The sequence below is a fragment of the Podarcis tiliguerta genome (genome assembly GCF_965153285.1).
Source record: "Podarcis tiliguerta genome assembly, chromosome: 13".
Taxonomy (NCBI): domain Eukaryota; kingdom Metazoa; phylum Chordata; class Lepidosauria; order Squamata; family Lacertidae; genus Podarcis; species Podarcis tiliguerta.
In genome coordinates this window covers 54,067,086-54,091,451 of record NC_139546.1, presented here as the reverse complement: position 1 = coordinate 54,091,451, position 24,366 = coordinate 54,067,086, and the positions used below count along the sequence as shown (strand labels likewise).

Sequence of the window (24,366 nt, the reverse complement as noted above, 5' to 3'; positions counted from 1 at the left end):
TATCACCCCAAGACACCCGTCTCCTGTGAGCCTCAAGGGAAACACGAATGCTGCCTTCAGTGCTTGGGACCCCTGGAAAGTCACACCACCCAGAGATTGGGGGGGCAGGCAACGTTTCCTGCCCCCCCCCCCTTTCATTTGCATTTTTATCCGTAAGCCGTCCCAAATCCCCGTCCGGGTAAAAGGCAGGATATAAACGAACATAAAATAACAATTTAAGCACCGCTAAAAAGAAAACACAAACATATGGAAAGTTAAAAGGGCAATAAAAGAGACTCGTCGTTTTGTTTATTTATTTCCACCCCGCCTTTTTCCCACGCAGTTTACAGATAAAAAGGAGAACCGGCAAAAAAAATTAAAATTAAAATATGTGCAGGGTGTGTGGAAAAGATCAGGACTCCTCCGTTGCCGGGGCTGGACTAAAGTCCCTCAGGCTCCCTTCCAACTATGCTGCGCTACGATTCCACGACCCAAAAGCATTTCCACGCCGTCGGAAGCCGGAAAAACTGCTCGCGCGCGGAAGACCCAGGCCAAATCCCGCCGATCTCCTGAGCATCCCGAGGAGGCGAGAAAAGCCTTCTCCAGGCGCACAAGCACCGGGGGAAACTTTCCTCTAAAGCAGGGGTAGGCAAACTAAGGCCCGGGGGCCGGATCCGGCCCAGTCACCTTCTAAATCCGGGACGGTCCGGAATCAGCGTTTTTTTACATGAGTAGAATGTGTCCTTTTATTTAAAACGCATCTCTGGGTTATTTGTGGGGCATAGGAATTCGTTCATTCCCCCCCCCCCAAAAAATATAGCCCGTCCCCCCCCCCACAAGGTCTGAGGGACAGTGGACCGACCCCCTGCTGGAAAAGTTTGCTGACCCCTCGAGTCTAAAGCCTTCGGGCACATAGCATCCCGTGACCTTGACAATGTTCGCGGGGTCCTTGGTTTCGCTCTTGTTTCGTCTTGCATTTTGCGCCCTCCCTGCGCTCGCCCTGCGACCTTCGGGAGAAAGGCGGCGTACAGATTCCATAAGCAAACGCAGATAAATAAATGATCCTTTATTCCATCTCTTCTGCCCAGCGCAGGGCCCAGCAGGCGGCCCCCAGGAGCCACGCGAGGGCCGGGCGCTGCCCGGGAGCGGCTCTGGCGGCGAGGGCCGCCTCCACTCCGGCCCACATGTCGAGCTCCTGCCTGGTCACATGCGCCGGCTCGGCGGCGGGGGAGGCGGTGTGGCCCTCGGCGGTCTGCGGCACGTGGAAAGGGTGGCTCTCGTGGGCCGAGGTCATCTCCAGCCACGCGTGGAAGTTGGCCACCCTGGTGTAGACGCCGGGGCTGTGGCGGGCCGCGCAGCTGCGCCCCCAGCTCACCACGCCGACCGCGTACCAGCGCTGGTGGGGTCCTCCGCGGCCCGGGGGGCGGCACATGAGGGGTCCTCCGCTGTCCCCCTGGAGAGGCGGGAGGGTGGGAGTTGTAGTCCGAGGCCCCCGGGAGCCCCAGCTGCAAGCCCTTCGCTGCCCCGCCCTGCGCCCCCCTTGCCCCCTCGGAGCGCCCTGGCCGGGCCCCCTTCTGCGCCCAGAAGGAAGACGGGGGGCAGGAGGCGAGGGGGCGTCTCCCACCTGGCAGGCGTCGCGGCCGCCCTCCTCAAACCCGGCGCAGATCATGTTTTTGGTGAGCGAGCGCAGCCAGCGGAGGCACAGCATCCAGTCGACCATCCCCACCTGCACGTCCAGCAAACTGTAGGATCCCTGGCCGCTTCCTGGGCGGAGAGAGGAGGAGGGAGGGAGACAAGCCGCGCGGGCTGGCTGGAGGCGGGCGCGCAAGCCCCAAGACCCCTTTCCCCGTGGGCACCCCACGAGGTTCCAAAGACCCCCTGGAATTGGACCAGGTCCACCAGCAGGTCCATTCCGTTCCGCTGCCTCTTCCCCGCAGAGGTAGACTGCGCCTGGCGGCGGGGCTCCTCCTGCGCCGCCCCTTCTCCATCCATTTGCCCCGTCCCATTTCTCTGCCCTGGCGGCCACATCTTGAGGCAGAGGGGCTTTGGGGAGGACCGGGCTTCTTTCCTCCCCCCGCCCCCAATCCATCCCACAAGGCTGCGCCAACAACGCAGGCAAGGTTCGAGTCCGGCATCCCTGACCATCTTCCCATTTTACAGGGAAACACAGTTGAGAACAGCCTTGACCAAAGGTGTCCTGGGCTTTGAAGACACTCGAACTCAGGACGCAAGGGAGAGACGTGCTAAGAGGAAGGCACGCTTGGCAAATCCACACCGGGATCAACTCCCGCCCGGAAACCAATGTCCCCGCTGTGGAAGGACGGGTGGATCCAGAATTGGCCTCTCCATCACTTACGGACTCCTTGTTAAGACCGTGTTTACGGAAGACAATCTTACTCGGCTACAAGTGATCGCCAAAGAGGAGAGAGATTTTACAGGTGGAAGAACTGAGGAAGGGAGGTAGAGCAGGGGGGCAGCTGCCCAGGACCAAATCCTGAGTCAGCATGGGGCGTGTCTCCCCCCCATCTTTCATGCCCACCCGGGTAAACCCCCTCTGTTCAAACAGGGGTCCACACGCGCAATGGCCCGGCTCATGGGTGCCAACTCCCTGGGGCCCTGGGTGCCCAAGCACCCACAAAATTCCCCGTGAAGGGTCCGGGCACCCACAGATTTCGGTGCCAGGGTCGTGCACGCTGCGTGGCGCCCACGACCCCGGGGCCCCCACAGTCGCGAGCCCAAGCCGGCACTCCTGGTCCGACTCCGCTCTCCCAGCCGCGGGCAGAGAGCTCCCTAAGCCCCGGGGGGTCTCTCTTTGGAGGGACGGGGGGTTTCGTCAAGGGAAAGGAAGCGCGGCTCACCGGCCTTCGTGAGCCCCCAGCCGGCCACGGTGCAGCTCTCCCACATGTTGTCGTCGGGGACGATGCTGTGGTCGGGGAGGCAGAGGGGGCTGTGGTAGAAGCTGTAGGGGATGGGCTTGTCCAGCAGGAGGAGCGCCAGGTCGTTGTCGTAGGTGCGGGTGCTGTACTCGGGGTGCAGGTGGATCTTGCGCACCCAGCGGGTGACGTTGTGCCTCCCCAGGAGGTTGCTCCCCGCCGCCACCCTGACCTTGTCGCTGAAGGAAAGAGAGGGGGGGGGGACTCTGGGTTTAGTCCGAATTCACACACACTTTCGCCTCCAAACAGGGTCTCCCTGAAGTCATAGAACTGTAGAGTTGGGAGGGGGTCCCCCAGGGGCCATCTAGTCCAACCCGCTGCGATGCAGCAATCCAGGGCCGGATTATTTACTTATTTAATTTCATTATTTGAATTTATATTTCGCCACAAACTCTCAGGGCGGTTCCCAAGATAAAAAATGCAGCATAAAAGCACAAAAGACGAAACAATGTGTTCCCACGAACACATTTGAAAGGCTGTAGAGCATTAATTGGAAGTTTCCGCCTGGTGCCTAAACAGACATAATGAAGGCGCCAGGCGAGACTCCCCGGGGCGAGCAGTCCACAAACGGGGAGCCGCCACAGAGAAGGCTGGTTCTCCAGAAGGTCACATGGAGGAGGGACCCTTCATTAAGCAGCCGAATCAAAATAAGGGAAGCAGAGATCAAGAAAGCAATCTTTGTTTGCAAGAGAAGAGTCTGGTTGTAAACGGGCGCTTAACTCGTGTCCGCATGCCGGTTCAGACACACGCGGCTGCACCCAGAGCCAGCCTCCCCCTTGGCTCCGTGGCTTGGCGGGCAGGAGAGGGCGCGCGCACAGCCTCCGGAGGAGGTTCCTGGCAGCCCGGCAGGGACCCCACCTGAAGGTCCCCCCCCCTCCTTCCTCACCTTCTCTCTGCGAAGCAGTGGGCGGCGGAGAGGACCCACCACGGGTGCACGATGGATCCCCCGCAGAAGTGGTAGGTGCTGGTCTGTATGCTGACGACCCAGGGCCACTTCCCGGGGAGGGATTTCGAGCCCCCCACAATGCGCGCGCCGGCCACGGGGGAGGCGTGGGGCCCGTCGAACTCTGGCCGGAAGCCGCAGCCTGGAGGAGAGGGGCGGGCGGAGGCAAGTGCAGGTCAGAAGGGCCCCGGGCCCCTGCCAAATGCCCCGAAGAACCCAGGAACCTGGCCATGGAGGCCCCCTAAGGACATAAAAAGAGCCTGGATGCAGGATCAGGCCATTGCAGGCCCACTGGATGCCCTTCAGGGGAAACCTGCAACCAGGGCCAGACTGCAAGAGCACTCTCGGGTTGTCCTTCCCCATACCTGTGATATTCAGGGGTAGACTGCCCCCAGCCATGGAGGTTTTGCTGGCACAAGAGCCCTTTGTGATAAGAGCCCTGCTGGATCAGGCCCGTTGCCCACCCAGCCCTGCCTCCTCTTCTCACAGTGGCCAAACAGATGCCCCAGAGGGAAACCTGGGGGCAGGATCCGAGCGCAAGAGCCACTCTCCCCTCCTGTGGTTTCCAAAAACTGCTGCCTCCAGCCGTGGAGACAGAGCACGGGCATTGGGGCTGGTCGCCAGGAGGAGGCCCCAAAACACCTCGGCCTCCCCACCCTCCCCACTCCAAGAGGTGATGATGTCACATCATTCCTGTGATGTCACAGGAAACGGAGCAGCCAGGGGGGGGGTTCTTGGAAGATTGGCCATCAGGAGGTGGGGTTGTTTTTTTTGGGGGGTCTGCCACGGGCCTCCGAGGGAAGGAGCCATAGCGCCTCCAGCCCTGCCTTCACCCCATGGCAGCGCCCCACTCCCCTTTCCTTGCACCCGGTACCTTGTCCCCAAATGGCCTGTCCCTGAAGCATCAACAGCAAGCCACAGGCCAACAGATGGTCCATAGGTTCTCCCAGAAGTCACTGGCTTCCAATCCTGAGTGTGGGAGGGGTCTCAGGCTGCGCCCTGTGAGGTCATAGAAGGCCAGCTAATGATGTCACAGGTGCAGAACCGAGGCCCCTTAGCTCCACCTCCCCAGCCTAGCGCTAGACGGGAGCACACGTGGCTCTCTTGGAGCCGCCAGCATTCTGTGAGGCGCTGAGGTCACTGCGAAAGAAGGGAGAGCCGAGTTCTAATCCCACAAGCTCAGTTTCCTCAGCTGCAGGAAGAAGAGTGTGAAGATGCCTGACCAGGCCAATCCCTGCTGCTCTGGTTCAGTTTAACCCCCTCCCTGCCAATGTGTCAGGGGAGGGTTGCAAAGTGGCCATGCCCTCCAGGAACCATGGACCTGTGCCCCCCCCCCATGAGAGAGGTGGTGCCGGGGCTCAAGCAGCAATAAACGCAGAATGAAAGAAGACAGAGGGCGGGGGGGGGGGGGAGGGACGACCTTGCCGCCTCACTGCCAGAAGATCGGAGGAAAGCCAACTTCTCTTATTGTTATTGTTACAGGTAGGGAGCCGTGTTGGTCTGCCATAGTCGAAACAAAATAAAAAAGGAAGGATTTTTTTATTTTTTATTGTTATTGTTACTATTATTATACTCTGCACATTTGGTTGGGTTTCCTCCGTCACTTTGGGTGGCTTACAGCATATATAAAACATGATAAAACATCAGGTATCTGGAGACGTGTGCATGCACATGAAAACTCATACCAATAACAAACTTAGTTGGTCTCTAAGGTGCTACTGGAAGGAATTTCATTTATTTATTTTTTTGTTTCGACTACGGCAGACCAACGTGACCTGTAAACAAAACATCAAACATTAAAAACTTCCCCATAGAGGGCTGCCTTCTAAAAGTTGTGTAGTTCTTTATCTCCTTGACATCTGCTGGGAGGGCGTTCCACAGGGTGGGTGCCACCACCGAGAAGGCCCTCTGCCTGGTTCCCTGTAGCTTTGCTTCTCGCAGTGAGGGAACCGCCAGGAGGCCCTCGGAGCTGGACCTCAACGTCCGGGCAGAAGGATGGGAGTGGAGACGCTGCTTCAGGTATACTGGGCCGTTTAGGGCTTTCAGGGTCAGCACCGACACTTCAAATAGTGCTCAGAAACACACTGGGAGACAATGTAGGTCTTTCAAGACCGGTCTTATGTGGTCTCGGCGGCCATTCCCAGTCACTAGTCCAGCTGCCACATTCTGGATTAGCTGTAGTTTCTGGGTCACCTTCAAAGGTAGCCCCACATAGAGTGCATTGCAGTAGTCCAAGACGGAAATAACCAGAGCATGCAGCACACTGGCCAGTCAGTCTGTGGGCAGGGAGGGTCTCAGCCTGCGTATCAGATGGAGCTGGGAGACAGCTGCCCTGGACACAGACTTGACCTACGCCTCCATGGACAGCTGTGAGTCCAAAATGATTCCCTGGCTGTGCTCCTGGTCCTTCAGGGGCACAGTTGCCCAGTCAGGACCAGGGAATCCCCCACATCCAGCTTACTTACAAATTCCAAATGTCTGGTTCACGTGCTGTTCCACGCGGCAGCAAGAAGAAAACGCATAGTAAAACTCTTGGGTTACAAAGTGCAGTGGGTTACAAAGAAGACAGTGGAAGACAGGAGGGCCTGGCGTGCTCTGGTCCAGGGGGTCACGAAGAGTCGGACACGACTAAACGACTAAACAACAACAACAAAGTACAGGAATGCAAGGTCGAAGCTTTGCAGGAGCTATTTGATTTATTTAAAGAACAGTCATAATAGAAAGCACTGCAGCACCCAATGATGTGTTTAACATACCGTGGAACTTGGATCGTGGCCTTCCCAGACTTCCTCTCACACTCCCACACTTCTGAGTGTCTGCAAATGCTTTGCTGTCTCTGAAACCTCCTGAAATTCTACACACATTGATTGGGGTTTCTGCTGCTCCGCAGTCCTCCACTGTCAGCCCAAGATGCCGGACCTGATGCTCTTAGGTCCAAGAACATCACTTGCTCCCACTCGGGCGGCTTTCAAACAGGATGGGACCAATTCCCGGCAGAGACAGAGGCTTTCGCTGGCTAGTGGCCAGGATGCCTCGCAGGGCCAGCTGTGGGGCGCGCAGAGCTCCCGCAGTTCTGAGCGCAAAGTTGCGCCAGTGCAGAAGGACGTATCTTGCCCGAGCCTTTGCCCTTCCTCCTCCGGGATGCCGGTCTCTCTCCCCGCCTGCGCGGGGCTCCCAGGGTTCCCCTACGGAGGCGGGGGCTCTTCTGCCATGGACGCGGCGGAGTCGGGAGCGCGCCGAGCCCAGCTGCGCACGCGCCTTTTCTGCTTGGAGAGGCAGCTGCTTCCTCGGATCCGGAAAAGTCGGGCTGGCGGGGGGCGCGGGAGGCTTTTCGGGCGAGTGAGTGGCGGGGGCCGGAGTGGGATGGGCTGCCTCCCTCTTGCTCGTCCCTGTCATCCTCTCGCCCCGGAGGAGAGGGGGGACTGGGAGACCCCCTGCAGTCGGACTGTGTGGCGGGGAAGAAGCCCCCAATTTGCCCCCTGCACCCTCCTCCTGGCGGGGCTCCCGGGGCGCCTGCAGGTTGCGCCTGGGCTTTTGGAGAGCGCCGCTCCCGCTCCAGGCATTGCATTCCCTCCACCTGGGTCTCTCTCATCTCAGCTGTCACTCTCGTGGGTGGTCGAGGCAGAGGTCTGTCTGGGGTCCACCCGAGGGCCAGCCCAGCCGCCCACCCTGGGCAGGATCAGGCCCCTGGACACTGCAAGCAGAGGGCATCCGGGGGAGGGGCTGGCGCTGGAGGCCGGGGATGGGGGGGGGGCAGCAGGAGGGAGGGAGGCGGAGGGGATGGAGCTCGCTCGCCTGGAAGAGATCGCCGCTTGCCTGCCGCTGCCTCCCCTGGCTGGGTGGCTGTTATGTACTGAGTTGAATAGGATCCAAACTGCAGCAGTCTGATTGGTCCTAGAACAATAGGATCCAAATCGCAGCAGTCTGATTGGTCCTAGAACAATAGGATTCAGAATGCATCCGTCTGATTGGTCCTAGAACAATGCAGCAGTCTGATTGGTTGGCAGGAACCACCCAATCATGCTCCAGATATAAGTGAATCCACAACCTGATTGGCTTACAGTAGAATTCCAGAATTAGCCAATCATGTGCAGCCCATTGTGTAAATAATGTATATAAAGCAGATACTTTGAGGGGACATTCATTCATTCCTCCTCACCACTATGAGCTGAATAAAGAGCATGAAATCACTTTGCGACTCTGAGTATATTTCACTGGCGACGAAGGTGGGATCCCGCTGAGCTGACTGCCACACACAGCACCGCAGCACCGCCACCTGCCGCACCGCTGCCTCGCACCGTGTATCCAGGCTTCAGCTCCGGGACACAAGGAACTCAGAATGGCAACCGACAGCAGCTTCTCGCCGTTCAACCCAGCATCTGGAGACTGGGAAGCGTACGCCTCCCGTTTCACCTTCCTCCTAGAAGCCAAAGGGGTCACCGATGAAGAAGACGCCAAGAAGAGGGCGATATTCTTCAGCGTCTGCGGAGAGGAGACGTTTGAAATCGCCCGGGCTCTCCTTGCGCCTGAAGACGTCGCTACTGTTCCATACAAAACAATAATGGAACGGCTGAAGGGGCACTTTTCGCCACAGCCCTCAGTGGTGGCTCGTCGAAATGCCTTCTACGCAAAGCGGCAAGCTCCTGGGGAAACCATAACTGGGTTTGTGACCTCTCTCCGCCAAGCCGCCCGGTTCTGCAACTTCTCAGAGCTGGAGAACATGCTTCGGGACCGCCTCGTCGGTGGCCTGGAGGATGAGAAGCTGCAACGACGCCTCTACGCTAAGAAGGACCTAACGTTCCAGGTCGCTCTGGAGGAGGCCCTGGCAACGGAAGCTGCCAAGAGGTCGACGCAAGAGGCACGGCCGAGACTGCCACCCCAACCGAGGGTCCACCACGAAGACCTCACCGACGACTCAGGATCTGACAGGGAGGAGGTGCACCGAGTACAGCAGCGCACTCAAGCAGCCCACATACCACAGCTGCCTCGACGAGAAGGAGGGAACTGCGCAAGCTGCGGGGAAAGTCACGAGAGGAGGACCTGCCGTTTCCGCAACGCAGAGTGCAGGCAGTGCAGAAAATCGGGACACATCGCCCGGGTGTGTCGAGCTCGGTCCACCCGACGCCAGGCATCAGATGACCAATCCAAGAGCCCCAGGTCCCGGGGCCCAACGCACCAAGGCAACTCGACGGAGCTCACGGACTTCCAGGTATACCAGTTGCCCCACCCCAACGTAGAGAAAATTTATGTAGAGGTACAGATAGAGGGCGCCCCATGCCGCATGGAGCTTGACACGGGTTCAACTCTATCCATAATCTCGGCAAAGACCTTAAGGAAACTGTGTCCTACTGGGGGTCCCAAACTCAGGCCGGCCCCATTCACCCTCCGGGACTTCCAGAAACGTAAGGTCCCCACAATGGGGGTGGGGACCTTCAGGGTGCAATACCGAGGGCGGACGCGGCAACTGGACTTGCTTGTGGTCAAGGGCCCCTACATTAGCTTACTGGGATTGGCATGGTTTGGACCACTGGGGCTAGCCGTCACCGGGGTGAACAACACTAGCTTACAAGTGGACGTGGACGCCATTTGCAAGGAATTTCCGGGGGTTTTTGATGGAAAATTGGGACAGTATACGGGCCCCCCCATTGCTCTACAGCTTGACCCCGCAGTACGACCAGTCAGGCTCAAGGCCCGCCGGGTCCCGTTCGCCCTGAAACCCCGTATAGACGAGGAATTGGACCGGCTCGTGGAGCAAGGAGTGCTGGAGCCGGTGCCTAATGCCCCCTGGGAAACCCCAATCGTCACACCCGTCAAGCCTAATGGTTCGGTCCGCATCTGCGCAGACTACAAATGTACCATAAACAAGGCCCTCACGGCCCATGCATACCCAGTGCCAGTGGTCAGCCATGTCCTTGCCACCCTGGCTGGGTCGAAAATTTTTGGCAAGCTGGACTTGGCCCAAGCATATCAACAGCTACCAGTAGATGAGGCCACAGCAGAGGCACAGACGATTGTGATGCACAGAGGAGCGTTCAGGGTAAAGCGGCTGCAATTCGGCGTCAGTGTGGCACCAGGCATATTCCAGAACCTAATGGACTCTCTCCTTAAAGGAATTCCTGGCGTCACCCCCTTCTTCGATGATGTGTTGATTGCCGGGCCCACACCAGAGGAGTTTGAGGACCGCCTCCGCACCGTTCTGCACCGTTTCCAGACGGCGGGTCTCAAGGTGAAGCGGGAAAAATGTCTACTAGGAGTGCCTCAGGTGGACTTTCTGGGATTTATGGTGGACGCAGAAGGGGTACACCCGACTGGGGACAAGGTACTGGCCATTTGTGATGCCCCAGCGCCCAAGAACAAGACTGAACTTCAGGCCTTCTTGGGACTATTGAACTTTTACCATTCCTTCCTTCCCCACAAAGCGGCGGTAGCAGAGCCCCTACACAGACTTCTGGACAAGCGGGCCCCTTGGGTGTGGGGCCAGCGACAGGAGGCTGCATTCCAGGCAGTCAAGGACTTGCTTGTCTCAAACTCGGTCTTGGCACACTTCGACGAGAGGCTGCCGGTGGTGCTAGCATGCGACGCCTCACCCTATGGCATTGGCGCTGTCCTGGGACACCAACTCCCGGATGGAAGAGAGGTACCAGTAGCATACTTTTCCCAGACACTCAGCGCAACCGAACGGAACTACTCACAAATAGACAAGGAGGGGCTGGCAATTGTGAAGGGAGTAAAAAAATTCCATGATTTCTTGTACGGGCGGCCCTTCACCGTGGTGACTGACCACAAGCCGTTGCTTGGCTTGTTTGCCCCCGAAAAGCAGACCCCCCAAGTGCTGTCTCCTCGCGTCCTCAGGTGGTCAATTTTCCTTGCCAGCTACCAGTATGCACTGATTCACCGACCTGGGAAGGCGATGGGCCATGCGGACGCTCTCAGCAGGCTACCACTACCGGAAACAGGCCCCGACCCAGCACCTGCACAAGAGGTTATGAGCCTGGAGCTGCTTCCCGACCGCCCCATCCAGGCACAAGAAGTTGCACACCATTCCAAGAAAGACAGGGTCATCTCCCGGGTCCTGGACTGGGTGTGGAGGGGATGGCCCAGCAACAGCCCTGGGCCAGAATTCGCTGGCTACACAACCCGCAAACATGAACTGTCGGCCCACAAGGGGTGCCTGTTATGGGGAAGCAGGGTCGTTGTTCCCCAGCCCCTCCGCAAAAGGGTCCTCACAGCCCTACACGAGACACACCCAGGGGTAGTAAGAATGAAGGCCCTGGCCAGGAGTTATGTGTGGTGGCCGGGGATCGACGGAGAGATAGAGGCCTGGGTCAAACACTGCCAGGCCTGCCAAGAATCCCGCCCAGATCCCCCAAGGGCCCCAGTCCAGTCCTGGGAGTCCGCCCGAGCACCATGGTCACGCCTGCATGTGGACTTCGCTGGCCCCTTTCAGGGGAAAACATTCTTCATAGTGGTGGACTCCTACACCAAATGGCTGGAAGTCGCACTGGTACCGTCCACTTCTACATCCGCAGCCATCCGGGTACTACGCAGGCTGTTTGCAACCCACGGGCTCCCTGACACTCTCGTCTCAGACAACGGGACTGCATTCACGTCAGGAGAATTCCAAACCTTCACAGCGCAGAACGCCATCCGCCACATCCGTTCGGCGCCATTCCACCCTGCCACCAATGGCCAAGCAGAACGCATGGTGCGGACCACCAAGGACACCCTTCGCCGCATGACGCAAGGGGATTGGGAGTACCGCCTTGCCACATTCCTCCTAGCACAGCACAGCACCCCCAGCTCAACGACTGGCCGGAGCCCCGCTGAACTACTAATGGGTCGGCGCCTTACAATCAGATTGGACCGGCTTCACCCCGATAGAGCTCAGGATGAGGTAGTGGTGGGGGAAGGCAGGAACCCCCGGACCTTCGAGGCCCAGGACCCAGTGTACGCAAAGAATTTTGGGGCAGGCCCAGCATGGGTACCCGCCACAGTCACCAGGGTCACTGGCCCCGTGTCATACGAGGTGCTAACGGATGGGGGGCAATGCTGGCGCCGCCACTGCGACCAGATACGGCGACGATTCCCGGGAGAAAACCAGGAGGAGGAAAGGTCAGAGGAGTCCCAAGGGAACAGAGCGGCAGTGAGGCCCATAGAGCAGGAGGGGCCAGCAGGAGAGGCAGAATCAGTAAATACAGAGAGGACCCGCGAGGCAGAAAGGACACCGGAACCAGAACCACGACTGAGCGAGCCGGTTGCGCCAGACCAAACAGGCCCATCACAGCCAGCATCCTTGGAACACGAGCCAGAACCTGAACCCCGGACCAGGGAACACCACAGGCCGCAACGCACACGTAGGCCGCCGGCGTACCTCGAGGACTATGAATGTGACCTCCCGGGCAGGACTGGAACTTAGAGGGGAGGGGTGTTATGTACTGAGTTGAATAGGATCCAAACTGCAGCAGTCTGATTGGTCCTAGAACAATAGGATCCAAATCGCAGCAGTCTGATTGGTCCTAGAACAATAGGATTCAGAATGCATCCGTCTGATTGGTCCTAGAACAATGCAGCAGTCTGATTGGTTGGCAGGAACCACCCAATCATGCTCCAGATATAAGTGAATCCACAACCTGATTGGCTTACAGTAGAATTCCAGAATTAGCCAATCATGTGCAGCCCATTGTGTAAATAATGTATATAAAGCAGATACTTTGAGGGGACATTCATTCATTCCTCCTCACCACTATGAGCTGAATAAAGAGCATGAAATCACTTTGCGACTCTGAGTATATTTCAGTGGCCATGGCTTGCCGAGGAAGGAAATGCTCCAGGCCTCCAGCCCCCTGCGCGGATCCCGTCCTCCTCCAGGAGGGATTCTCCAGGGCGGCTCCTGCCTGGCATTCCTGCCCGCCTCTTTCGCCAGCCGGGTCCAGCACCGTGGCCGCGGAAGGGAGGGAGACAGTTTTAAGCACTGAAAGGCAGGAGCAGCAAGCCTGATACATTTCACAGAAATCCCTGCCGTTGCCTGTCCATTTGGCCGGGTCACTTTCCTTCTAGGAGGGCTAGAGGCTTCCTTCTCCTTCCAGCCCTGGTTCCTAGCAAGGCTCACCCATCTCCCTTCTTCAGGGAACATATTTCTTATCCTGCCCTTGTGGCGATTTTATAACAGAACATTTTTATTTGCATTGTAGGATTTTCTAGCACCTATAATTTGAGAGACAGAAAATGACAGAAGAAAAAGTTTCCTTCTGATCTTTTGAAGGTTTCCTGAGAGCACAAATGGATGAGCAAAACTCAGCTGGTCTTGGAGCTGGGAGAGACCATGCTATGGAAACTGGGAGCAGTGGGGGATTCTGGGAAAGCTCTGGGCAGAAGATCCTGGGAGAGGAGGACACCCTTCGCTCAGAGATGCAGAGCCAGCAGTTGAGGCAGTTCTGCTCCCAGGAGGCCAAAGGACCCCGTGAGGTTTGCCACCGGTTCCTCCACCTTGACTGTCAGTGGCTGAAGCCAGAAAGGCACACGAAAGCTGAGATGTTGGACCTGGTGATCTTGGAGCAGTTCCTGGCTGTCCTTCCAGTGGAGATGGAGAGCTGGGTGAGGGAATGCGGAGCAGAGACCAGTTCCCAGGCAGTGGCCCTGGCCGAAGGTTTCCTCCTGAGTCAGGCGGAGGAGAGGAAGCAGGTGAGAGAGACTTTCCTCTGGATGCTCCCAAGGGGATCCAAACAGGAGGGAGAACAAACCCAAATGCTCTAATAACTGTCGGTCTGGAATTTCTTTTCTAATAGTTCTTCCTATTCTCTGTTTTGAATCTTTGTTGCTCTTGCAGGGAAATTATACTTTTGCAGAAATGGGTCCTGAGGCAGAGAGGACTCCGTTGGTCAGGTTCTGTTTATTTTGAAATTATTCCATGTGTTCATTTTATCTTTTTGAGAAACACACTTGGGGTCAACTAAAATGTGAAATGGGTAGAAACACAAAAATGCACTCAGCAGGAGGCCCATCTATGATTAGAGATGCACTGCTCCACCCCTAGAATCATAGAATCCTAGAGTTGGAAGAGACCACAAGGGCCATCGAGTCCAACCCCCTGCCAAGCAGGAAACACCATCAGAGCACTCCTGACATATGGTTGTCAAGCCTCTGCTTAAAGACCTCCAAAGAAGGAGACTCCACCACACTCCTTGGCAGCAAATTCCACTGTCGAACAGCTCTTACTGTCAGGAAGTTCTTCCTAATGTTTAGGTGGAATCTTCTTTCTTTCCCTGAGAGAAGCATCCTGCACTCCTGTCTCCCCACTTCCCTTTGTCTCTCGCAGGTGAAAGAAGGATGCCGGCAAGACCTCCTCCTCCATCTCTTCATCCTGGTGGAGGGGAAGCAGCGGCTGAGGAACCGGATCAGGTAGGAGGAAGGAGCCTTGGGGGGAAAGAGGCTGAGGGGTGGGGCAGCCCCGGTGCCTCCAGGGTCCAACGAATCTCTCTGCCCCTTCTGTCAAATCTGCACTGAAGAAAGCATGAAAGGCCATTCAAAGAGGTTCATGTGCTGAGAATAAGGAACAGCCACTCTCCTTTACTAGCCTTCTGAATGTTGCTAGTGTTATTTATCATTCATTGCAGTCTCGTTTATACATTTATCGTTGGTTGCCAAAATAGGCTTCTAAGCAGTTAGTAAATCATAAAAAACTGTGGCCAGGATCCATCCCCTGTTTAGGGAAGTTTTTTATGTTTGATGTTTTATCATGTTTTTAATATTCTGTTGTGAGCCGCTCAGAGTGGCTGGGGTAACCCAGCCAGATGGGCAGGGTATAAATAAATAATTTGTTGTTGTTGTTGTTGTTGTTATATCCCCTATTATTAATGGGGATAGGAAAGAGGGGGGCCTTCCATCTGGCAATTGGGAATGCTTGCATAGACAGCAGCATTTAAAGAGTTCCACTCATTTGCACAAAGATTAACTGCACATTAAAACAATTCCAGTAAGACAGTAAAATAAGTATCCATACTTAAAATGTGCAGCGAAACAATCCCATTAAAACAACACAGCAATTAACAGGCAGAAAACAACAGAGAATGTGCATTATATCTTTAGACTGCCTAAGAGTAGGACTGTTTCCTTTTCCTTTCAGGGTCCTCTGTGCTTTGAAGATGTCTCTGTTTGTTTCACGGCTGAGGAGTGGGCGTTGCTGGATCCTGACCAGAGAGCTCTGCAGGAGGAAGTCATGAAGGAGAATTGTGGGATCATGGCCTCTCTCAGTAAGGCTCCCTGTTGGATCATAATATCTGTTCTGAAATTCTTTACGTTAATCTATGTGAGAAGCCTCCCATATTTGGATGGTGCTCAACAGCGCCACCTGCAGCACCTGGGATTCCAACACCCGCACAGCTCACCTTGAATGGAAGGCTATCAACTGTTTTGTCTGTGAGAATTCCTTCCCCGGCTTGCTTTTTTAAACAACTTTCAGGCTGGTCTGATCTGCCGGAACCTTTTCAAATGCAGGCTTCAGAGTGGTTAGGAAAGTTGAAGTAGTTTCTTTTTTTAAAGAAACCACAATTTTATTTAAGGTTTTCAACATATGATACAATGAAAACCAAATAAAACTAATATCTAAAGAGAACAGAATAATGAAAAAATAAAAAAATGGGGAGGTGACAAAGAAGAAAATATAAACATACCCACACAAACACAAAGTTTTATATTCTACCAACCTTCTATGTGAATCTTGAATGGTGAAAGCCCAGGGGAAATTCTAGCAAATCGCTTAAAACAAACGTAGGAAAATTCATTTATCCCAAGTATTAAAGGTGAAGTCAATAAAAACCTCAAAGGATATGAATAACCAATATTTTAAATTTTATTTGCAATTATACATTGAACCAAAATATGTCGGCCGCAAGGATATGCAGGCTTTCTTAAATAAAATTAAACTACCTCACCTAGATGATTTACAAAAACAAATACTGTTCGCTGCAGTATCAGAGACAGAAATTAAACAATCCATCCTTGAAATGACAACTGGCAAAACATCAGGCCTGGGTGGATTCCCTATTGAATGATGTGATTCAAGCTGGACATGCCTGGTGTAAAACAGATATAGATTTATTGGTACCAAAACTTCATCCAGTGTATGTTGAGATACTTGATAAAGGTATCTTATCAACAATATTTAACCAAGCCAAACCACAGTTATTCCCAAACCAGATAAGGATCACACAAAATGTGAGAATTATCACTCTAGATCCTTGATTAATGTTGATACAATTTTTTTAACATTTTGACACTAGCAAATAGAATCCAATTGCGGAGGCCATTGAGAGGGATCAGACCGGCTTTATAAAAACAAGACGGGCTGCAGGTAACATTAGATTAGTGGTAGATTTGATTGACTTAAATAAAAATAAAGCAACATTCTTTTGGACATCTGTATCTTTGCCTTCACAGCACCATCTGCAGAGTTGAATTTGTCTTCTCTTTCTGAATCTTCATAATTCGTTAAAAATGGCTCTTCTTGATTTTCATCCAGACTCACATTCTTCTCATCTGTATTTACATGTCTCTAGTCATACTATGAAATTCTCATTTCTACTGCTTTAACTGCTCCTTAAGCATTTTTTGCAAGAGGCCCAGAATCGGTGAGGCATAACGAGCCTTCATGATTATGAGATTCCTTCTTCAAATCTGTGACAAAGCAATCAATGTCCATATTTTATGGCTCAGTACAAAGAAAGGGCAGGTTACATAAATTATACATCATAAAAAGCTGAAAAAGTCACAGTCCGGTATATCTTTCAAAGTTATCAGATATTTAAAGCTTTTTGAGGATGTTTCCAGCCTTTTACAATATTTTATAATGTTTTGTAGCCCTTAGCAAGCTTTGCCACTGGGTGGTGTTTAATGGACAAATAGAGAGTCCAGTTTGCTTTTCTTTCAAATCTTGTTTAAAAATAATTAACGTAATGGAGATGCAAACTTGAAGCCCATATTTGGTGTATGAGCTGCTGTAACATCTCGTCTGGAATGCTCCACATTTCCAGAGGTTTAATCTTCTTCCTGATAATGATGGACAAGTGTCTCTTCAGAACTTCTGAGTCTTGCCCACTGATCTCTCCTTGACTCTGGGAGAGAAATTATTGGCAGTCAGGTATTCTGGCCGCCTCTTATCACAGAACAATTATCCATGGTGGCAGATGAGTTGGCAACGGATTCCTTCCAGTTTGCCATGTTCCACAGGAAAGTTGAGGTAGCTTCTGTCAGGTGTTTGTTTTTGCTTCTGTCTGTTTTTGGTTGCTCAAAGACACTACTGGAGATGGAGTGGAGTCTATGGCTGAAGTAAACAAAATACATCCCAGTAAAGAGCCAGGCTTTTTGAATATTAGTTTCCCATGAATGTGTCAGTAAATAGAAGTCAGCAAAGGCAGTAAGCCCTGTAGTAAGAACTCACATCTAACTTCCTTCAGTTTTTCAGAAGCATTCATCAGAACCATTCAATAATTGGGGGCTCCATTTCTTTCGGAAGCTCTAATTTATTTATTTCTTCATTGCAGCTAGTGATAAATTGGAGTTTAAGAACAGTGGAGATGATGACAAAATACACACAGTTGAGAAAGCATTTAAACATTTGGAGTTTGGAGAGACTTTTGGTCAGAACTCCCATTCCAGTCCCTATAAAATAAATTCCATTGGGGGGAAACAGTATCATTGCTTGGAGTGTGGAAAGAGCTTCAGTTGGAACTCCAATCTCATTTCACATCAAAGAATTCATACAGGGGAGAAACCATATCAGTGCTCTGAATGTGGAAAGAGCTTTAATATAAGCATAAGCTTCCGTCGACATCAGAGAATTCACAGTGGGGAGAAACCATATCAGTGCTTTGAATGTGGAAAGAGGTTCAGTCAGAGTGCCACTCTCACTTCCCATCAAAGAACTCACAGCGGAGAGAAACCATATCAGTGCTTTGAATGTGGAAAGAGGTTTACTCGGAGCACCACTCTCACAGCTCATCAAATAATTCATACAGGGGAGAAACCATATCAGTGCTCTGAATGTGGAAAGAGCTTCAGTCACAGGGCTTATCTCCGAGCCCATGAAATAGTACATAAGGAGAAGGAACCACATCAGTGCTTGGAATGTGGGAAAAGCTTCAGTCAGAAAGCCAAGCTCACCTCCCATCAAAAAATTCACAGTGGAGAGAAACCATATCAATGCATGGAATGTGGAAAGATCTTCAGTCAGAGTGCCACTCTCACTTCTCATCAAAGAATTCATACAGGGGAGAAACCATATCAGTGCTTGGAATGTGGAAAAAGCTTCAGTCAGAGTGCCACTCTTACCTACCATCAAAGAATTCATACAGGGGAGAAACCTTATCAGTGCCTGGAATGTGGAAAGAGCTTCACTCAGAATGCCACTCTCACTTCCCATCAAAGAATTCACACAGGGGAGAAACCCTATGAATGCATGGAATGTGGAAAGAGCTTCAGTAACAGGAGTGATCTCACAGCACATCAAAGAATTCATACAGGGGAAAAACCATATCAGTGCTTGGAATGTGGAAAGAACTTCAGTGTGAGCACCCATCTCACTTCCCATCAAAAAATTCATACAGGAGAGAAACCATATAAATGCTTGGAATGTGGAAAAAGCTTCAGTCAGAGCACCCATCTCACTTCCCATCAAAGAATCCATACAGGGGAGAAAGCCTATCAGTGCTTAGAATGTGGAAAGAGCTTCAGTCAAAAGGGGAGTCTCACTTCCCATAAAAAAATCCATAGCAGGAAGAATAATGGAATCATAGAGCAGAAATGAATCTTGAGGGTCACCTAATACCATGCCCTGCAACACAGGAATCTCAGCTAAAGCTTTTATTATACATGTCCACACAACCTTTGCTTAAAAACCTCCAATGAAGAAGAGTCCAACATACCAAGGGAGTCCATTACACTGTCAAACAGCCCTTTCCACCAGCAAGTTATTCCAGATGTTTAAGCAGAATCTCATTTCTTGTAACTTGAATCCATTGGTTTGAGTCCTTCCCTCCAGAACAGGAGAAAACAAGTTTTCTTCATCTTGTAAATGACAGCCCTTGAGATAGTTGGACAGCTCTTCATATACACCCTTGTGCAAATTAATTGAAACAAAACACGTTTTCTATGCCACATTGGTCAGTCTGTCAAGCACCCAGAAAAGTAGATGTTTTGGGGATGCTTCAGTTATTATGGTGTCGGAAGCCTGCAACCAATAGAAGGAATGATGCGCTCGCCACAATACATTGAGGTTCTATGAAAGAGAGTTATTCAAGGACTGGAAAAGAAGTATCCTGACAGTACTGGGATATTGCAGCAGGACCTAGCTCCCTCTCACACACCGAAAGTGGTGAAGAAATTCATGACAGAGCAGCCAATACACGTACTTGATTGGCCAGGGAATTCCTCGGATGTAAATCCCATTGAGAATTTGTGGGCTAGAAATACACCACCGAGAGATGACATTGTGTTTTAGGGGTCTCCTGGAACATCAGGATGAGATCATCAAAGAAAATATTGTAAAAGAACTGGCAAATTGGCTAGGACTACAAGAGGGTGACATTGCACTAGACATTGATAAAGCATTTAGGGTTACATCAATGAGAGCCAAGGCCAACAAATGGCCAGGAGATTGCTTGGTATTCTTCAATTCCAGACTACTTAAGGACAATATTCTCCCAAAAAAAAGTAACCAAGAAAAATTGAGAATAGAAGAAAAGAATATCATTATCCTCAAGGAAATACCAGCAAGATTGTTGTTAAAGAAAAGAAATAATTCTAAAGTCCTAGCAAACTCATTGAGAAACAACTCCAAAGCATATAGATGGGAATTCCCTGAGGAGCTATCTTTCACATATAAAGAAAGAAGAAAGAGGATTAGAGGAACTGGATAAGCTGGATAAACAAGCTCCTCTGATGTTCATAGGCACCGAAAAGGCGTTTGACAACGTCTCGTGGAAATTTATGGAAAGAACAATGGAAACACTGGGAGTAGGGAAAGTACAGTGGTACCTCGGGTTAAAGACTTAATTCGTTCTGGTGGTCCATTCTTACCTGAAACTGTTCTTAACCTGAAGCACCACTTTAGCTAATGGGGCCTCCCGCTGCCACCGCCATGCGATTTCTGTTCTCATCCTGAAGCAAATTTCTTAACCCAAGGTACTATTTCTGGGTGAGCAGAGTCTGTAACCCGAGGTACCACTGTAACAGGAAACTAAAATATTATCTTAAAGATTTCAAAATAAAACATTACAACTACAGAATACATATTTAACACAGAGTTATTTACATGGATGAATTTATCTTAAGGCTACCAGCGTTTTCAAATGTACACAATTTTCACCCATATATTCAATAAACATTTTCTAATCTTCTTTAAACGTGTGTTCTTCTTGTTCTCTTATTCCATATGTTAAATCTGCAAGCTGTATATATATTCCATCTGCTTCAGTTGCCACTCTTCTTTGGTTGGGACCTCGCTCATTTTCCATTTCGGGGCTAACAAAACATTAGCTGCAGTAGTGGAATACATAAATAACCCTTTTGACACCTGGAAATTTCCACCTGATGGCCAAAATCTTAAGCGTTTGTTCCCAGGTGCTCCTTTGTATTCAGATCAGCCTCAGCACAATAATGTAGCACTTGGGGAGGAAGATGCAGCCCAGGAGCCCAGCACTGGAGGCCAACATAGAGAAGATCTGCACGGTTCCCATGTACTTCCCCTTGGTGCTCAGGTTGGTGGGCACAAAAGACACCCAAACACTGCAGAAGACCAGCATGCTGAAGGTGATCAGCTTGGCTTCGTTGAAGGACCCAGGCAGCTTCCTGGCTAGGAAAGCCACCTTGAAGCAGGTGGAGCCAGGAAGCCCATGTAGCCAAGGGCGCCATAAAACACGGCCACAGAGCCTTCATTGCATTGCAGGATGACCTCTACCACCTTGGAGTGGGACTCTGGGAATGGGGGAGAAGAGCCCAGCCAGATGGTGCAGATGACAACCTGGACACTGGAACAGGAGACCACAATGGACTTGGCCAGACTCTTCCCCAGCCATCTCCTCACCCTGTTCCCTGGCTTTGTGGCCAGGAAGGCCAGCACCACAACAATGGTCTTTGCCAAGAGAGAAGAAATGGCACTGAGAAGATGGTGCTGAAGGCCATTTGTCGGAGAAGGCAGGTCGCTATTCTTGGCCGCCCAATGAAGAGGACAAGAAGGAGAGCAGAAGGGGGGCGAGGAGGATGTAGGAGAGGTCCCGGTTGTTGGCTTTGACTAGTGGGGTGTCTTTGTATTTAATGAAGATTCCCAACACAACTCCTGCTGTTATGAACAAGAGCAGAGCAATGGAAGCTAATAGGAACCCCCAAAGTTCTTCATAAGACAGAAAGGTGGTCATGGTGGGGACACACTGATCTCTGTCCTCATTTGCATGCTCATTGTCTGGGTATTTGGTGAAATTCTTGGCATCTGAGGAAGAGAAAATTGTGGCTTCAGCATCACCTGCATGGCCTTCTGTGCTCTGCGCCATTTTGAAAATCTCAGCTGTTGTGGGGGAGGTTACGGAAGAAGAATGTGTAAATAGGTCACGAGAGGCAAAAAATAGTGTATTTGGTTTTTAAAAAATGTTCACACTTGTAGCCTGCCTTTCCATTGTGGAGTTAGAGGAGTCCCCGCCCCCCCCCCCAAAAAAGTTTAATCATCCAAGCAGCCTTGTGATTTAGGATTCGGTCAGAGGAAATGACAGCTCCACATCTGTAAACTGCATTGTAACCTTTTTGCCTAATTAATATTTCCTTTGACCTGTGCCAATTCCTTTATTCTTCTATTATTATTTATTGGCTGCATTTGCATAGCCCTCGTCACCAGGGCTTGTGTGTGTGTGTGTGTGTGTGTGTGTGTGTGTGTGTGGTTTCCCCTTTTGTTCCCACACCAACCTTGCCAGGTCTCCTGGCTTCCTGCAAGTAACAATGTGATGAAAAACAGAGAAGCGAATAAAGGACCCACGTTAAAAATGTATTTATACCCTTCTCAAAGAGTGTATCTGGGGGAGTCTATACCTTATTTCTATCCCCCCCCCCCCAGAAATGCCCTCTTCCTTGGAGTCACCCGCCTCTCTGGGTGAAGATGGTCCCTTCCACACATGGAACACAAGGATAGCAGCAAGCGGGTTTTCCTGGTATCACCTTCTGGACATATCCAGGTCGACATCTTTCATTACACCTGGAACGAGGGACGGCCTAAGCATCCAGGGGGAAATGTGAGGAGTATTGTTGACTATGGACTTCACTCATAGAGTTTGGAAATGACCCAACAGGGGAGTCTCTCGTCCCACTGACCCTCCCTGCTTTGGCAGAGAAACCTCCTTTGTGGGTCTATTAGCCAGTCTCCCCTTCATTCTTTCATCTTTCCATATAAAGATGTGCTCATGGCAGAGTACAAGACATACACAAATGATATAGAACACAGGAAGAAGAAAACAGCAGAGATAGAAAAAAGTGGTGAAGATTATGCTTGAGCATCCTCTCACCGGAAGACTAATGGAAAAAAGGAGTCCTGGGTTATTATTGGAAGGAGTTTTGGGTGCTGGGAAAGAAGGGGAGAGATTAATCTCTTTTGGGAGAGTCTGCTCTATAGTGGGATGCGGATGGTGCTGTGGGTTAAACCACAGAGCCTAGGACTTGCCGATCAGAAGGTCGGCGGTTCGAATCCCCGCAACGGGGTGACCTCCCATTGCACGGTCCCTGCTCCTGCCTACCTAGCAGTTCGAAAGCACGTCAAAGTGCAAGTAGATAACTAGGTACCGCTCTGGCGGGAAGGAGGGGGACACGGGTGGCGCTGTGGGTAAAACCTCAGTGCCTAGGACTTGCCGATCGCATGGTCGGCGGTTCGAATCCCCGCGGCGGAGTGAGCTCCCATCGTTCGGTCCCAGCTCCTGCCCACCTAGCAGTTCAAAAGCACCCCTAAGTGCAAGTAGATAAATAGGTACCGCTTTATAGCGGGAAGGTAAACGGCGTTTCCGTGTGCTGCGCTGGCTCACCAGAGCAGCTTCATCACGCTGGCCACGTGACCCAGAAGTGTCTGCGGACAGCGCTGGCTCCCGGCCTCTTAAGTGAGATGAGCACACAACCCTAGAGTCGGACACGACTGGCCCGTACGGGCAAGGGTACCTTTACCTTTACAGGCGGGAAGGTAAACGGTGTTTCCGTGCGCTGCTCTGGTTTGCCAGAAGCGGCTTAGTCATGCTGGCCATATGACCTGGAAGCTGTACGCCGGCTCCCTCGGCCAATAAAGCGAGGTGAGCGCCGCAACCCCAGAGTCAGCCACAACTGGACCTAATGGTCAGGGGTCCCTTTACCTGCTCTATAGTAAAGAAGTCTCCCCTCTGGCAACCCTCATCATCCTCATCCCCTGACCCATCTCAAGGTGGCTTCCCTTCCCTTCCTCCCTCCCTTTTGTGACTGCCACAACCCTGCTGGGTTTGCAAAGCAGAGGATGGTCAAGGCCATATTAGCGGGTTCCGGGGAGCGAGGAGGCCTCCTGAGCTGCTGGGGCCAACCCTTCACTCAGGACCTGCTGTGAACCAAAATCTCACGTCCTCCATTATGCGAGGGGACCCTCCAGGGAGGTATGGTGCTTCCTACTTGACGCAATTACTATGCCAAGGGGAAATCCCGGGGGCTTCCAGGCCCAGCCCCAAACTCTACTCGGCCGCAGCCCTTCCTCCCTCCTATCTGGGCACAGGATTGCAGTCAAAGTCCCGAAGGAAAAAGGCGGATGAACTCCACCTGCCTTATAAAGGAGTGCAAAGCAAGAAAAAGGGGAAAGAGAGCCCACCCCCAGTTAGGTGGGCATCAGGTGAGAAGTGACAAAGGCAGCTGGATCCGGCCCATCAGTGGCGTACGGAGGCGGGGACGGCACGCTCCGGGTGACATCCTGACGGGGGTTGACATCGCCGTGCCCCCCCCCCCCGGATGCTCACCGCGGGCAGCTAGCCCCGCCCCCAGGACCGGAGCAGCTTTCTCAGGTCGGGGCTGCGGGATCTGGGACTGGCTGGCTGGCGGTACAGGCGATCTTTGGAACTGCCTGCGCATTGAGCGACTGCAGGTTCCCTCGCCGCTTGCTAAAACCATTTCCGTTTAGGCAAAGCCTGTCCAAAGCTGACACAAGGTGTAATCCATTTTTAGCCTCTTGCTTGCTTAAACTTTTGCACAGTCTAAAATCCACCTTATACTTTTTTCATCCTCGTTTGGGGATTGTTTTGTTTTGCTTTTTCAGAGTTGGCCGGTGGCATACATTTTACGGGGTCTCTCCCCTCTCGAGGCTTCCAGAAACCGGCATTCAGAAACGTTTCCTGCCTCAGACTGCGGAGGACAGAGCTGAGCCCCCCGAATATGCCCAACCCTCTTTTAAAGCCCCCCCGGCTAGTGGCCCCGGCCGCCTCTCCTGGGAGGGAGTTCCGCAGTTTAGCCCTGCGCTTTCTGCTTCGCCCTCTCAGTTTG

General features: G+C 52.2%; 2 protein-coding genes across 3 annotated transcripts; one reads left to right on the top strand and one right to left on the bottom strand.

Moving 5' to 3' along the window:
• Positions 1 to 1,026: 1,026 nt before the first annotated feature.
• LOC310662400 (serine protease 55-like) lies at positions 1,027 to 4,851 on the bottom strand. Its single transcript, XM_083409296.1, has 5 exons — positions 4,730 to 4,851; positions 3,799 to 3,997; positions 2,838 to 3,091; positions 1,604 to 1,743; positions 1,027 to 1,432 (listed from the first exon to the last, which is right to left on the bottom strand). Exons 1-5 carry the CDS (start codon positions 4,791 to 4,793, stop codon positions 1,046 to 1,048), a joined length of 1,044 nt encoding a protein of 347 aa, XP_083265422.1. The 5' UTR covers positions 4,794 to 4,851; the 3' UTR covers positions 1,027 to 1,045.
• Positions 4,852 to 7,855: 3,004 nt separating this feature from the next.
• LOC310661380 (uncharacterized protein) lies at positions 7,856 to 12,649 on the top strand. 2 transcript variants are annotated; one of them, XM_083407245.1, is made up of 2 exons: positions 7,856 to 9,064; positions 9,966 to 12,649. In XM_083407245.1, exons 1-2 carry the CDS (start codon positions 8,195 to 8,197, stop codon positions 10,002 to 10,004), a joined length of 909 nt encoding a protein of 302 aa, XP_083263371.1. In that variant the 5' UTR covers positions 7,856 to 8,194; the 3' UTR covers positions 10,005 to 12,649. The 2 variants fall into 2 exon arrangements, with proteins under 2 accessions (XP_083263371.1, XP_083263370.1); XM_083407244.1 differs by having other exon boundaries at positions 7,862 to 9,064; positions 11,832 to 11,923.
• Positions 12,650 to 24,366: the final 11,717 nt, after the last annotated feature.